At 38.0% G+C, this 17,456-nt stretch overlaps 1 protein-coding gene across 1 annotated transcript; it reads right to left on the bottom strand.

Annotated features, from left to right (window-relative positions):
* Positions 1-2,220: 2,220 nt before the first annotated feature.
* LOC131952023 (alkaline phosphatase, tissue-nonspecific isozyme) lies at positions 2,221-16,077 on the bottom strand. Its single transcript, XM_059314492.1, has 12 exons — positions 15,840-16,077; positions 13,485-13,702; positions 12,438-12,612; positions 11,734-11,830; positions 11,239-11,299; positions 10,930-11,022; positions 9,994-10,096; positions 9,053-9,187; positions 7,199-7,390; positions 6,651-6,779; positions 4,949-5,032; positions 2,221-2,558 (listed from the first exon to the last, which is right to left on the bottom strand). Exons 1-12 carry the CDS (start codon positions 15,934-15,936, stop codon positions 2,431-2,433), a joined length of 1,512 nt encoding a protein of 503 aa, XP_059170475.1. The 5' UTR covers positions 15,937-16,077; the 3' UTR covers positions 2,221-2,430.
* Between the last annotated feature and the right edge of the window lie 1,379 nt (positions 16,078-17,456).

Below are 17,456 nucleotides of genomic sequence, written 5' to 3'. Positions count from 1 at the left end.
TATAAAAGTATTCTTCTTTCTTAATTGAAGGGGATAAACAAAAACTGTCATTTTTTACTTATGAGAAAAATTAGATTTAGTTTGTTTAAAAGATCTTGCTGTTCCATTGTGGCATGATTTTAAAATCATAAATATTGAGGGGATTGAGACTGCATTACGCTTTAATATTGTTATACGTGATGTATATATATATATATATATATATATATATATATATATATATATATATATATATATATATATATATATATATATATATATATATATATATATATATACTAGTACTATATGAACATGGCGATAACTTAAATGTTTTTAAAAAGTGGACATTTGTCGTTTATACCGTGCTGTCTTCAGTTGTAATGTTGCAGAGTATTTCCTTCAACATAATTAAATTAAATAAAACGTGTCAACTTGTTATGCGCCAAATAGGCGCTTGACTCCAACTTCTTTTCTTTTTGGATTTGCTACCACTGCCTTTGTCCACAATACTATTCGCTAATCCGCAGTTATTTGTGAAGTTTTCCCTCCTAGATATGCTGCTGTTCCCAGCTCGCGAGCCTCATCTGCCCGGGAAATCAAGATAAATGTGTACACAATTATATAAATACCGTTTTTTCCGGGCAAACAGCCTTAGTGCCATCTTTAATTTCGATAGTTATCTAACAAAGCAATCGTCCTTTGGCTAAAAATGTTTGGGCTAACGCCAAATACCCGTTGATCTTCGACTACTTCTGTGTTTATTTAACCACTGTAGTGTTTAAAAATGGAGAACAAATGAACTGTCTAACCAAGAGCCAACTTAACTTAAGTGATTCATTTAAAGGGCTTTGTAAGCGTTTTTTTAAAGTGTACGCACGTTGATAGAAGTGTACGCAGGCTCATAAAAATGTACGCAGGTTGAAAAAAACGTACGCAGGTTGTAAATAACGTACGGAGACTCAAGAAAAATTAAAATTAAAAAAAATCTTAAAATATTTACATTACTGTATGTAAGTTGGTGTTCTATTCGAATATGAATGTGTCGGGTTCGAATCACGTGCATAGTTAACAGAAACACATGAAATTTACCTAATCTGGCCCATAGAGCAGAATGCCTAAAATTAAATTTTCCTTCGAATTACCACAAGTACTTAAGTATAAAAGTATGAAACATTAGAATGCTATTACCCTGTGTTTCATCCAACCATTTTAACCTGTCCAATAAACCAGAAATATTCCACTCAATATAACTTTTCACACACTTTACACTTTTTAACATTTCTCAGCACAGCAGTATATTCTCTCACTTACATGCATGAAAGTAATCAAATAATGAGAGGCTGTATTATTGCGTTAATCTATTTCTTATTCATTGAAACTATTTTAATTAAAGTTTTGTTTTTATATGTTTTTCTCAAATCGATGCGGCAGGTTTATGTTTTATAACGTGCAGAGAGCCTGCATAAAGTATTGGTGCCTAGCGGCGACCTGAAGATACGGTGCTTTGTGTCTTGAAATTAGGATGTGTTGCGTCATGAGATTAGAATGATTTGCGTCATGAGATTAAGGGTGCTTTGTGTCATGAGATGAGGGTGCTTTTCTACCTAGAGTGTAAGTGTCTTGCGGCCTAGAGTTAGGGTGCCTTCTTTCCCTTAACTTATTAGTTGTTCTTTTTTTCACTTTGTAACCCTCGACTTTATGATTTAGATTTATAATCAAACTTTTAATCCGTCTGAACTATTTGGTGAACTTAATACACTAGCTTGCACGTTATAACCGTGTATAATTAAACCGTTTTTGGTCTGGGTCTTATAACTAATGTATTGTAATTAAAGCATGAATTTTTTTCCAGTTTGAAAATACCTGAGTCAATAATCGGCAATATATTACACCGGTGAGGTAGCTTTTACCTAGCTAGTAAGGGGACTGTACTCACTAGTCAGGGGATCGTACCACCAGTCATGGGACTGTACTCACCAAACAGGGGACTGTACTCAGGAAGTCAGGGGATTGTACTCACCAATCAGGGGACTGTACTGACCAGTTTGGGACAGTACTCAACAATGATTCAACTAGTACTACTTTAACTTGTCAGCTAAACTAAAAACGATCAATACAAATTGAACAGCATGGAGTTGTAATTAAATCGCAAATATTACACTTAACGTGGCATGTCAACGTCTTAAGGTTCAGAAAGAAGTCATCACAACGAATAGCTAGACGTTTCTGTGTTTTTTTAATGGCAATTTTCCGAAGCGTTTTTGTCAAATACATGACTTTCCCATCTAATGGGTTGACAAATCAAATACAAGAACAGCACAAATCACATGCTAACAAGGAGAAATGAGCTTCCTGCCGAAACACAACCAAATCAACGGAATAATTTCACATTTTTAATTTTAGTAAGAGTTGTCCAAGTCGTTGAACACATGTCGATGTTCAAGCCGGTTATGGTTGTTCATATTTGGCGCATGGTTTTTTCCCCTCGGCGTAGGGCCCGACACATGAGGCGTAGGCCATGACCATAGGGATGTAGTTCTGCTCGTGGACGCCTGTGTACAGGAAGGACTGAGGACCTGGGGAGGGGGGTGGGGGTGGGAGAAAAATACTATTATATGGAATGATATAACATAGAGCTAGATTACATAATGTATAAACGCACTAGATAATAAACCGGGAGTGATCCAGAGTTTCTTCCAGGCATCTCTTCGGGGGGGCGAAGCCCCCCCCCCCGAAAAATTTTTACCGCCCCCCCGAACGAAATGAAATTTATATAATTTATATAGAAAATATATACTTTTAACAGTGTCTGCCCCCCCCCCCCCCCCCGAAGAAAGTTTACCGCCCCCCCGAAGATTTAAATTGCCCCCCCCCCCCGGAGAAAAAAGTCTGGAAGAAACACTGGAGTGATCTCCCCTAAACTTTCTCGAATATTCTTATTAATACTAATAGTTTCGCTGTCTGTGTATGTGACAAGAACGCTCTGTCTGACAAGAACGCTCTAGAGAAAACACAAGCAAATTAAAAACCTGCATAGTAATTCGAAAAACGAAGTATGGCGTCGCCACATTTAGCACAGTATCTCAAGCCGGAGAGTGCACACAGTAATATGACGTCATTGATTCTCGAGTAAACATTGAATACAAAGGCAATTTTGTCTAATCTAAGTGGTTTGCGTGAAGAGTTTCTTTCATACAATTCTTCGAGTAGGGGCGAAGCCCCATCCCCGCGTAAGAACGTCTGAGCCCCCCCCCCCTCCCCAACTCAAAAGAAATTTCCTCATCGATACTCTATAATAAAATTACCGCCTAATTAATGTGTCTAATCTAAAAAGTGGTTTTCTTGCAATTTCTTTAATGCAATTTTTCGGGTAGTGGCTAAGCGCGACACCAGTGTTTCTTTCAGACTTTTCCTCCCCGGAGAGGAGTGGGGGTACTTGAAATTTTCGGGGGCGGGGGTAGAATTTTCGGGGAGGGGGCGGACACTGGAAAAAGTATATAATTATATTTCGTTGAATGGGACGGTAGACATGTTTTTTGGGGGGTGGGGTGGGGGTGGGGGGGGGGCTGGGGGTGGGGGTGTGCGGTGTGTTTGGGGGTGGGGGTGGGGGGGGTGGTGTGTGGGGGGTTGGTTTTAGTTTAGAGAAAAGAGACAGCACTATCAGCCTAGCGCCCGTTGTATCCTTCCTCAACGGGCCATTTTTCTCGTATAAAATAACAGGGGATGGGAATTCGGGCTATAGACATGATTTTTAATCCATTTTAAATACTTAAAGTTTAAAAAATAAAATAAAATCTCGTAGACAAAAGAATTGCACACAATGTGAACGCCAAATAAATAAACCGGGAGTGATCTCCCCTAAACTTTCTCGAATATTCTTATATAAATCAACTGGGGATGGGAACTCGGGATATAGACATGATTTTTAATCTATTTTAAATACTTAAACTTTTTAAAATAGAATAGAATCTCATAGAAAAAACAATTGCGCACCAAGCGAACGCCAAATAAAGATGTTTATAATAGTGCGCAATATTATTAGTACTTTAAAAATTTACATTAGTTTTTTGAGAAAGCGGAAGTAGCGTAAATTACTACTTCCGGTCAACGGAAATTACTCAAAATTTAACAGATGGTAGAAAATTAGATCTTTTACTCACATGTGAAATTTCATTTATCTATCTGAAATAGTACTCAAGTTATAGGCTTTTGAAAAATTCAAAGTAGAAAAAGTACCACTTCCGGTTATCGGAAATCGCTCAAAAGTTGATATGGATCTACGATTTTGATAAAATACTTATATATGAAATTTCATCAACCTAGCTGTAACGGTTTACACACACACAGACACACAGACAGACACACAGACATACGGACAGGATTGCAAAGCCCAGTTTTTCAGAATGGATTACGCATAAAACCTCTTAATTTTGATAAATCTGGATTGATAATTTTTGCCCGATTAAAATAAGTCCTCTATACTTCGGATGGGATGAAGGACTGAGGTGTAATACGGTGAAAATTGTTAAAATTTCAAGAGATTTTTTTGCACGATTACAATACTTTCTCTATACTTCGTATATACGAGAAAGTAAAAATTAATGATCTGGATTTTTAATAAATTAATATACGGTGTAAGATAACAGATTAATGCATCAGATTACTTACAACGTATTCAATAAATTACATAACTTAAAAACACACTAGATTACATAAAAGAATACACGTTATCATTTAAAACATAAATTTAATTATATAAAAAATACAATGCATCACGTAATACAGTAATACACTAGAATACATAAATGTGAATGGCCTGGGTTTTTATTTTTTTATATAGACTAACTTTTATATAAGTTGATAAGCTATAATTAGGCTGCTAAATCAAAATAATAACATAGCCAGAACAAAACCTAACTAGAACGGCTAATTAAAAATAGAATAAAAACTCATTTAATCTAATTACCTGTGGCAAATATGCCCACATCTTCCCCACCGTGCGTCTCTTTAGCCATGGGGACAGCAGACTGGCTAACATAGGTGGCGCTACCTACAAGACAACCAGACGTGATAGCACGATTATGGTCTAAGTAATATAATAACATGTTGTTTTTCCCCATCAGGAGTATTGTATAGTGTCTATAGATTCTCAAATATCACGTCGATCGTATTATTTATAATGTGAATCTAGTGACGAGACGTCATGATATCTATTACACTTCACGATCTTGTTGAACAGATGTAAATTTAGATGTAAATATTAGTAATTATTTTTTTTTTGTGACAATTTATGCAGATCATTTTTCTTCAGTAGTATACTGATTAAATTTTTAACTTTTAGCATAATAATTAGCAGTTTTTATAATCTAATATATAAAGCTCAGTTCTGTATATAATGCATTTGTATGTCGTTGGAAGTGTACGAATTTAAAAGTTAGAAAATTATCGTGCGCATTTGTCTAAATTTATGAGCTAAAAAATTACTATTGAAAGTGTTGGGAAATAATTTTCATTTTTCAAATTATAGTAATAATTGTCGGCATGTTCATCAAACACAAGTTTTAAAAAAAATATCATCTTTTACAAAAATTCTAATTATGTATTTATTTAGTCCTATAGCACTTACTTCCCTTTGATAAATTAGGAAAAACACAATTACTTCCCTTTATTGCATTTTGTGGAAAAGTATTTACTTTTTAATTACTTTGTTTTGGTGTTGGGAAAAAAAAATAATTACATAATTAGCGGGGATTGATCAAGTGCAAATGTTGTAGGTATTTTACGGATAAGCTTGGAGTATTAAAATTGTTCATCAAATTGAAACAGGCGCGTTCGTTTAAGTGAGTGCAAAAGACTATGAATAAGTTGGGGTACTATAGTCGTTCATTAAGCTAAAACAGGTGATTCCGCCCCGGGCGTTTATGTTCGCGTTAGTGTTTTCTGTGTGTTTAGGTGGGTTTGCGTTAGTGGTTGCGTTTTGATTTGGTTCGTTTTTGTTCTTTCTTTTTCCGTTTTTGTTTGTGTTTTTTTTTTGTGGGTTTGTATTTGTGTTTTTGGTTGGTTTTGCGTTTGAATTTGGTTTGTTTTCGTTTGCTTTTTCGTTGTTTTTTTTTTTTTTTGTTGGTATTGGTGTTTGTGGTTGGGTTTGTTGTTAGGTTTTTGTTTTCGTTTGTATTTGTAATTGTGTTAGCGTTATGTTTGCGTTTTGTTGTTTTGGTTTTGGTTGGTTGTGGTTTGGGTGGGCAATGCCGGGTTTATGATGATTACTAAACACACAGGTAATGGTCTTTAACAGGAAGGTTTTTCACAGAAGCCAGAGCAGGGCCTGGCCGGGACGGCTAGTTCTTTACTATATTTGAAATTTTGATTACCTCACAATTGTATGACTGACTGACCACACCACATATATATGACTGACCAATCGATCACAACCCAGTACGACTGACAACCCCATATACAAGGGACTCCAAAAGTTTTCTCCCCATGGCCCTACTCAAGCTTAATCCACCCCTCTGTTACTTTGTTACCTTACTTTAACACCATTAGTGGTAAAGTGGTTAGTAATCAAATTAATGAACGTATTTGCATCATCTTTATTGACTAGTGGTTAACTAACTAGCTTACTGTACCATCATCAGTGACCAGTGGTCAGTAGGCCTATAACTTACTAGTATCAACTTTAGTGACGTCTTGTCGGGGTCTCCTGTACCCTGGTCCATTCGCGTACAAGATCGTGGTGTACGCTAATTTATCCTTGGCTTCTATAACTGGCCGATGTTTCGCATTAGCACTAACCCCTGTAGACGAACGAGAATGTGTGGTCAGTTGTAAGCTGTACAATCAATAAACGTGATGAACATAGGAGGAAATGTGACAAATTGTGATAAAAACATTTGACAAAGGTGCTACGAATATGTGACAAACGTGAGACATAGTCGTGACACAGATGTTAGATAGACGTAACAGAAAGTGACAATCGTTTGATATAGGCATGACGTAAGCATGATAAACGCTTATCAAACGCGTGACATAGGCATGACAAACGTTTGACTAACGTGTGACATAGGCGTGGCAAAATGTGTGACATATTTTTAGGCTTCGTTTTTTTGTTTAGGTTTTGGTTAAAATTTAGGATTAGGATTATAGCTGATATTATCTGAGTTGAAGTTTGTTTCATATTGAGTCAAATCTACCGCTAACAATTGTCAACAGTTACCTAGGATGGGGTTATTTCTTGCTGCAGACCCGCCCATGGACATGACGTTGGAGTGGTCAGCTGTGACAACAATCAGGGTTTCTGAGGCGTTGGTCATTTGAAGAGATATCTCCACGGCCTTGGAGAAGGTAACAGTTTCATGCAGTGCCACTGCCGCCGTGGAATTGTGATGGCCGAGGTCAATTTTCCCACCTTTGAAAGTGATAAGGTTCAGAAAGACAAGACAAGGTGGTAAGATTTATAAACCGGGAGTGATCTCCCCTAAACTTTCTCGAAAATTCTTATATAAAACAACAGTTGATGGGAACTCGGGATATAGTTATGATTTTTAATCCTTTTTAAATACTTAAACTGTTTAAAATAGAATAGAATCTCATAGAAAAAAGAATTGCGCACCAAGCGAACGCCAAATAGAGATGTTCATAATAGTGCGCAATATTATTAGTACTTTATAAAATTACATGCGTTTTTTGAGAAAACGGAAACAGCGTAAATAACTACTTCCGGTCAATGGAAATTACTCAAAATTTGACAGAAGGTAGAGAATTAGATTTGTTACTTACATGTGAAATTTCATTTATCTATCTGAAATAGTACTCAAGTTATAGGCTTTTGAAAAATATAAAGTAGAAAAAGTACCACTTCCGGTTATCGGAAATCGCTCAAAAGTTGATAGGGATCTACGATTTTGATAAAATACTTATATATGAAATTTCATCAACCTAGCTGTAACGGTACTCAAGTTATCGTGTTTACACACAGACACAGACACACACACACACACACAGACACACAGACATACGGACAAGATTTCAAATCTATGTTTTTCCGTATCAGTGAGGTATAAAACGTCGAGATTTGCAAAAATCTCGATTTTTTTTTGCACGATTACAAAACTTTATCTATACTTTGTATATACGAGAAAGGAAAAAAAAAGGAAAAAAAGTCAGCCATGAAAATTATACGCGAAACTTTAAAGAAATATGAAAAACGTTAGTTACTAGGGGGAAGTAGCCAAGATGGTATTGTAAAGTAGATACAAAAGAAAATTAGGCAATCCCTTAAAGACAATTGTCTGTTCCTTTTTTGTCCGCGGTTGACTCTAGTTAGAAATCATCTGCCCGTGACAAACAGTTGATACACGTCTGTGATCGAGCGATCGCTAGTATTTAATATTATCTCCCATTTTATAATATATATTGTAATTTTTAAAAAAATTAAATAATAGTGATTAACTTAATTGCTGATTAGATAAAAATAAATATATATTCTTGCATTGTCGTCGAAGAAAGAAAGTATCAGGAAATCGGAACGATAGCACGGCATTCAAAGTTGGTTAAGTTACAAGATCTGCCTTAAACCATAAACACAAACACAAAAGCGGGAGTGATCTCCTCTAACACCCCCCCCCCCCCCTTCTTCCCACTAGACGTCATAAAAAGGTAACATCTTGTTAGTTATGTGAGTAGTTGTTGTGTTAAAATTGTCAGAAATTTCAAAACTTGCAAGCTAGGTTAAAAAACTAGGCTACTTGTATTTTGGAGTTCATAGACATAAATAATAGACATATTATAGCCGTGAATAAACTTAATCGAATATTCTTATATAACACTACGGGGAATGCAACTCGGGATACAAACATGATTTTTAATCAATTTTTAATTACTTAAACTTTTAAAAATTGATTAGAATCTCGTAGGAAAAAAAAACATAACGCACCAAATGAAAGGCAAACAATATGTGTATAATAGTGCGGAATATTAGTACTTTATAACAAATAAACCCACTACAGAAAAGCTGCAACTACTGAGGTCGTTATCTCACAGTGCTACATGCTACTAAAACCAAGCCTACCTTCAACAAAGAGAAAAAACCCTTTCTTGTTTTTCTGCAAGATTTTAATCGCCTTCTCTGTCATGTCGACAATTGACGGCTCTTTGGTCGGATCTCTACTTTTTTCGTCATTCATATGGTCTTGGTTGAACAACCCTAGAATTTGGAGTGTTTAAATTGTGTTTAATATTTAATATACGCTTTAGGAGTGGGACTGCGTGGCCTAGTGGTAGAGCGCTAGTCTGCTATACTGAAAGTCTCGAGTTCGTATCCGGCTGAAGTCAGTAGAACTTTCCTGAAACCATCCAGCTCTGATGGGTACCTAATTCACTTTAGGGAAAGTAAAGGCGACTCGGCAGTGTGCTGAACACACTATCTCTTCATCTGCTGAGTTCATTAAAAGCATTCACACTACTTCAACTGTCCCGTGTGTCTTTTGTACAAACGTGTAAAAATTATGATAGGCGTAACTATTTTGTATATCTATCTATATATATAATTCTCTTCTTCGAGCCGTTAGAAAACAAGCTGCAAACGCTCTCCCTACCTCCCCACCCCTACATGGTTTAAGTGAGCTGTGTTCACTCTAAATGTTTACAAGCAGAGCCAACGATTTTAAACGTAGGGGGGGGGGGGGAGGAGGGGGGGGAGGGAAGGAAGGGGGGGGTTATGGTCCTTAACGAGCTACTTATAGTGTTTTAAAGAAATATTTTCAGTGTCAGCGTTGGTACTGTCGAATTCACAAATTATGAATTATTGAAAATTAGAAACAACTAAATAGCGGCGTATGTTATGCCGCGGGCCGGCTCGTACGTGTATATTTTCATAATAACATCCCAGGACAAAAACTATTGCCACATATAATGTAATATGTATTTGTATTTGGGATATTTAGCTTAAAAAACATGCCAGGGATAATTCTTTATTTTCCTTAAACATCGGTTCAAACATGTTTTACCTACCCAGAAGATAATCCGTCTTGTCCAAATTTACATTATCCAAACTAGCTTTGTTGTAAACGTAACTATAGGAAACGTTTTTCTTCCTCATTATTTGCTCCCATTCCTGAAAGAATTGTTAGGGGTAGGGGTTTAATAATTAGGTTTAATAGGGGTTTAATAATAGTGTTTAATAACTGTTTAATAATGGTGTTTTAGATGCGTAGGGTTTAATAAACAGGTGAAAATATACATCTTTCCACAGAGGAAGTTGTGTAGAAGTGTAAGTGACTTTGGTTCTTTGGGGTGCTATCAAACACATTGGCATTTACAAAAAGTACAACATAATATGACAAACAGGGCGAGTCTGAGTGAAAGGTAAGCTGGAAAGTCAGGCATAATTTTACAACTGAACTTTGTAGATATGCAGTAATTTAGTGACCCGTAGACCACATTGTGATGTATTTGACATTTGGGTTTTGGTATAAACTTTGAAAAAGTTATTAAGACCTAGCGATCCATTTGGTAGATTAAGTACAATTCAGGTATTTACAAGATACCTGAACATTGAACATCAACGTATATACCTGAACATTATATATGCAACTATTGAATATCAACGTATATACCTGAACATTATATCAGCAACTATTGAATATCAACGTATATACCTGAACATTATATCAGCAACTATTGAATATCAACGTATATACCTGAACATTATATCAGCAACTATTGAACATCAACGTATATACCTGAACATTATATCAGCAACTATTGAACATCAACGTATATACCTGAACATTATATCAGCAACTATTGAATATCAACGTATATACCTGAACATTATATCAGCAACTATTGAATATCAACGTATATACTGTAGCATCATACCAGCTGCTATTGGAAATGAACGTATCTGCTGGCATAATAGACAAGCTACCTGTACATTATGACTACCTGAACAAGATTCCTGCGGTCTTCTCTGGTGCCATTTGAGGTGCTGTCCGAGCCTGGAGGATAAAACTTGGTTCGGCCTCCACCCATGATGACCTATTACAAGGGCAGGTGAACTGTTTTTATTGAGCAATACGTTTCTAATGTCATATTATGATCTACAATATAAAAATCAAAGAATAATTTGGAGTATATGGTTTTAATGTGTTAATAGTCGTTTTAAAGTAAATTTGTTGGCTATTCTGTAATTAATTTAAACTCAAAACCGTTAGTTTAGAGGCGAAATGCTGCACATGTTGTAAATCTACTCACGTTGATGTCGTAGTTTCTGGTGATCAGTTGTAATGCTATGTCCTCACATTCTTTACTTTGGCTATTGTTATACAAGATAGAAAATGGAAAGGAATGAAATGATGATACGGTTTACAAATATTTTTTTAAAATAAACATATATTTCAAACTAAGTAAAAAAATGTAAGTGATAACCTTTATTTTTTTAAATACTTTAGCTAATTGTTACAAATGACCTAGTAACCCTCTCAACTGTCCACCTCCAAAACCGTTATCGGTCTCCCTGACATATTGACCCACTCACCTGTCCACCTGCTACCTATCACCGCTGACCTAGTGACCTACTCACCTGTCCACCTGCTACCTAAATCTAACTTGACACAATCACCTGCCAACCTGCTACTATTCTCCCCTGACCTAGTGACCTACTCACCTGTCCACCTGCTACCTGTTACCCCTGACCTACTGACCCACTCACCTGTCACCCCTAACCCAGTGACCTAGTGACCGACTCACCTCTCTGACTCCCAGTCCCTGTGAGGTGTGTGTGAGTACGAGGCCGCGGGGCTGGCGTGAGTGACTCTGGTGGTGGTCACTACACCAGCTGACTTGCCTGGTCAAACAACAGTTCAAGAAATTAAGACAGGAAGGCTTGGTCTACATGCTCGGGCTTTTTGTTCGTCAATACCGTAACGTTAACTCAACTCATCAGCGCCAGTAGACTAATTAGGTGCACATGCTAAAACTCCTTGCCCTGTCTGCTGTACTAGACAAACACAAACACACACACACACACACACACACATATATATATATATATATATATATATATATATATATATATATATATATATATATATATATATATATATATATATATATATATATATATATATATATATATACATATATAGTGGTACCTGACATTCGAGATTTTTTAGATTCGATGTTTCTAGTGAGATTAAATTTGCTTTAACATACGAGGGAAATCTGAGATACGAGTAATTGGATAAGCGGGTTTAACAAATCGTGGAAAAGAAACATCCGCGAAAACGTTGACTCCATGTATCTATTTAATAGCATTAACTTAACGCTTTCCGAAACATTGTGGGAGGGAGGAAGTAACACACCTCCTTGTACAGGTTTTATTATAATGGTCAGCGTGAAGACGTAGGAAAAGTCAGGAAAGCGTGGCGAAAATACATTGAATGATCTCTGACCTGCATTGAGTGACCAGCGCAGGATCGAGTCAACTTGTGCATTTTTGGACGAGCTACAGTTTCCCTTTGAGGCCGCCGCGCTGAGGCCCAAGACTCCATTGTTTGTCTTGACTCCCGTCAGGCACGCTGTGGCTGACGCCGCGGAGTCAGTGGTTTGGTAGTTGACGCTGTACGTCTGAAATACCATGAGTCTTGTTTAACAGAGCTTGGAGACATGATATCAAACATCTGAGACTTAAGTTATCAAACCTCTTTAAACAACAAACGGAACGAATCATTTCTAAGGTTATTAGCCTATGCAACATTCAGATTAATAAAAGTACTTTTTTATATGGCGAAATTTTTTTTTTATTCCCTTTAATTATAGAGTTAAAGTATTGATTTTAATGTTAGGTTAGCCCTTTGTCCCGACAGGGTAAGAGGCCTCCGTAATGAAAACCACGGGAAGGCTATAATAGATTAGCAGTACCTTCCCAATAATATATAATTATTCCAGTTGGCAAGGGTTACGGACTGCCCCCTCCATCTGTAATGAGTTCCTGACTACCCCGTCCATCTATAATCGGTTCTTGGCCGGTTCCACTTCCTCACTGGCCCACACGGTGTAGGGCAACTTGTTTTACCCTTGACAGATTGGCGTAGGGGTGTTTCTTTACTTTGACATATCTTCATGCTTTTTACAGGCCGATGTATGAGAACTTCTCACTTTGACAAATCCGGGTGAGGGAACCTATCTTTGACAAATCCGGGTGAGGGAACCTATCTTTGACAAATCCGGGTGAGGGAACCTATCTTTGACAAATCCGGGTGAGGGAACCTATCTTTGACAAATCCGGGTGAGGGAACCTATCTTTGACAGACCCGTGTACGGGACCTTACCTTTGACAGACCCATGTAGGGACCTTACCTTTGACAGACCCGTGTAGGGACCTACCTTTGACAGACCCGTGTACGGGACCTTACCTTTGACAGACCCATGTAGGGACCTTACCTTTGACAGACCCGTGTAGGGACCTTACCTTTGACAGACCCATGTAGGGACCTTACCTTTGACAAACCCATGTAGGGGAACTTGTCGAAGCTGAGCTTGTACTGCTCACCGTTGTTCCCCGCCATCTGCCCTGCCAGGATCCTTGAAGCCGTAACCGTAGAGATTCCCATCCCGTCCCCCAGAAATAAAATGACGTTTTTGGCCACGCCCTTCTGTCGTGGTGATAGTCTGTCTAACAAATCCTGATCGACGATGCGGTGCCAATATTTAGGGTCTAAGTAGAGCAGAACAGATACCTGAGTTAGTTTAAAAGATAGGTGTAGCTGTATTGTGATTACAAAGTAATCTGAGGGATAAGTTAATTCCGTGTGGTGCCTTGAACCGAATTAGCTGATTATTGAACGATGGACGTCTTCTGATTTTAAATGGAAAGGCTTTACATGTTTGTTTTAAAGATTTGTGGTTAGTGATGCATTTTTCCTATTTCACTAGCTCACACAAAAGGTCTTCCACGCACAGACCTCCCCCCCACACATAGACCTCAAAACATTGAGCTCCTACACACATAGACCCCCACAATTGAGCTCCCACACACATAGACCCCCACACATTGAGCTCCCACACACATAGACCCCCACACATTGAGCTCACACACACATAGACCCCCACACATTGAGCTCACACACACATAGACCCCCAAACATTGAGCTCCCACACACATATACCCCCACACATTGAGCTCACACACACATAGACCCCCACACATTGAGCTCCCACACACATAGACCCCCACACATTGAGCTCCCATACACATAGACCCCACACATTGAGCTCCCACACACATAGACCCCCACACATTGAGCTCACACACACATAGACCCCCACACATTGAGCTCCCACACACATAGAGCCCAACACATTTAGCTCCCATACACATAGACCCCCACACATTGAGCTCCCATACACAAAGACCCCACACATTGAGCTCCTACACACATATACCCCCACACATTGAGCTCACACACACATAGACCCCCACACATTGAGCTCACACACACATAGACCCCACACACATTGAGCTCCCACACAGATAGAGCCCCACACATTGAGCTCACACACACAGACCCCCACACATTGAGCTCCCACACACATAGACCCCCACACATTGAGCTCCCACACATATACACTCCCACACATTGATCTTCAACACACACATAGACCCCCACACATTGAGCTCCCACACACACACATAGACCCCTCACACGCAACACACGTTGACTTCCCACACACACACATAGAACCCTCCCACACAAACACATAGACCCCCACACATTGAGCTCCCACACACACACACATAGACCCCCACACATTCAGCTTCCACACACACACACATAGACCCCCACTCATTGATCTCCAACACACACACATAGACCCCCACACATTGAGCTCCCACACACACACACATAGACCCCCACACATTCAGCTTCCACACACACACACATAGACCCCCACACATTGAGCTCCCCCACACACACACATAGACCCCCACACATTGAGCTCCCACACACACACACAGACCCCCACACATTGAGCTCCCACACACACACACATAGACCCCCACACATTGAGCTCCCACACACACACACATAGACCCCCACACATTCAGCTTCCACACACACACACATAGACCCCCACTCATTGATCTCCAACACACACACATAGACCCCTCACACGCCACACACGTTGACTTCCCACACACACACATAGAACCCTTTCACACACACATAGACCCCTCACACGCCGCACTCATAGACCTCCCACACACGCACATAGACCCCTCACACGCCACCCACATAGACCTCCCACACACATATGGACTTTACACTTTATATGAGACAGATACCCTACTTGCCTGATGTTGGAGCTATAAAAGACAATACTACATCGACACAATCCATCAATCTAGCAACATCCATCAACATCGATCAAAATCCATTTAAATTTTATAACATTTATCGTCATTCTTTTAAATCCATAAATTAATAAAATATCAGTAAACATCAATACCCACCAGCATTTATCAACAGTATTCAACACCATTCAACGTCCATTAGTGTCAAATCAACATCGTTTAAAACCCATCAATAACCATCAACTTCAATCAATACACTAGTATTCAGCAAAATCAATTAATATTAATCAACATAATCTATCAACCCTCTCAGAGTTGGTTTAACAGAGTAGGTTTTACAGAGTTGGTTTGACAGAGTAGGTTTTAACAGAGTAGGTTTAACAGAGTTGGTTTTACAGAGTAGGTTTAACAGAGTAGGTTTAACAGAGTAGGTTTAACAGAGCAGGCTTAACATTGTAGGTTTAACAGAGAAGGTTTAACAATAAATAAAATGTGTTACCTTTTTCATAAGACTCAGCCGATTCGGCCACTGAGAGACCCACAAATCCGGACACTAGGACTAGAAAAGCGATCATCGTCAACTCTGCTTGAAGCATGCTCACGCTAAAATTGTGTACAAATAGTGTGTGCAAGACTTGTGTACAAATCGTGGATACAAGACTAGTATGTACAAATCGTAAGTACACGACTATTGCGTGCAAATAGTGTGTGCAAGACTTGTGTACAAAAGATGTGTACAGGACTTTTCTATGATCTAGAGTGTAATCTACTTAAGTATAATGTTCTGGTCACGTGTTCGACTCGTGATTTAATTAACTGATTTAATTAACTGATTTAATTAACTGATAGACAGGTACATAATTACAAAATATTATTTATTATTATAGTTATCGTTATTGTCTAAATAGGGTAATATAAAATTACAAACACCAATCATTTGCCAAATTATCAGTATTGGCTCCACAGGGTTCCAGTGTTGTGTCTTATAAACATTGTATAGATATATACCTCATGTGATCCAAGATGGAATCAATGTCAATCAAATTATATGACGACCCTCAAGGGGTAGGCTGGGAATATATATATATATATATATATATATATATATATATATATATATATATATATATATATATATATATATATACATGCAACTTAGTGGACGTTCATTCAATGTGTGTTTTTGTTTGTTTCTTTCCAGCCGCCACTGAAAATCGTGACAGTTATGTGACGTTATTTTTTTTGAGTTGCGTTCAACCCTTTCTCTCAGCGCCCAAATATGACAGAGCTGTGTAACCTGCAGGGTCCTAGATTACAATACTTTATTTTTTTGTCGAACATTAAAAACGACATTAAAAACCAACAGACCTCCAAAGTTCTCTGCGCCGGTCAATCTAAACGATACTCTTTATCTGCCACTTGGCCACCTTCTTCGTATATATATATATATATATATATATATATATATATATATATATATATATATATATATATATATATATATATATATATATGTGTGTGTGTGTGTGTTATAAATTTGAAATTTAGGAAAGGAACTAAGACAGTCACAGTTTCTTAGACACCACATACACACCACATACACACCACATACACACCACATACACACCACATACACACCACATACACACCACATACACACAACATACATACCACATACACATCACATACACTCCACATACAACACCCATAACTGAACACATAGGCCTAAATTTGAAACTTGGTTTGGCTCGCGACATTTAGAAAACATTTTTCTCTTTTTGCATTGTACAAACTATAGAGATAGGCCTACCCAGCTGGTAAATTGTCCTAAAAGCAATAATTATTTAATAAATTCGACATCCCGCCAGCAGCTATCCAATCAGCTTATGGCTGAATGTCATCCAATTAGTAGCGTACACAGGGGAGAGGATTAGGGGGAGCTACCTCTCCCCCTACGACCATTTTAAAAATAGTGGCGCCTTTTTCGGTGATTACTGAATTAAAATTTAAAACAAGTTCCGCAACACAAAAAACAACAGCAAACACATTACTGAAACTAAAAACGGTCATGTTATAAACCCTAAATATCACATTTTTAATAACTCATCGCAACTTG

This window comes from Physella acuta, unplaced genomic scaffold (assembly GCF_028476545.2).
Source record: "Physella acuta isolate Inbredline_101_S28 unplaced genomic scaffold, ASM2847654v3 ptg000068l, whole genome shotgun sequence".
NCBI classification, from domain to species: domain Eukaryota; kingdom Metazoa; phylum Mollusca; class Gastropoda; family Physidae; genus Physella; species Physella acuta.
The sequence above is the reverse complement of the archived record's forward strand: the minus strand, read 5'-3'. Positions and strand labels throughout refer to the sequence as shown.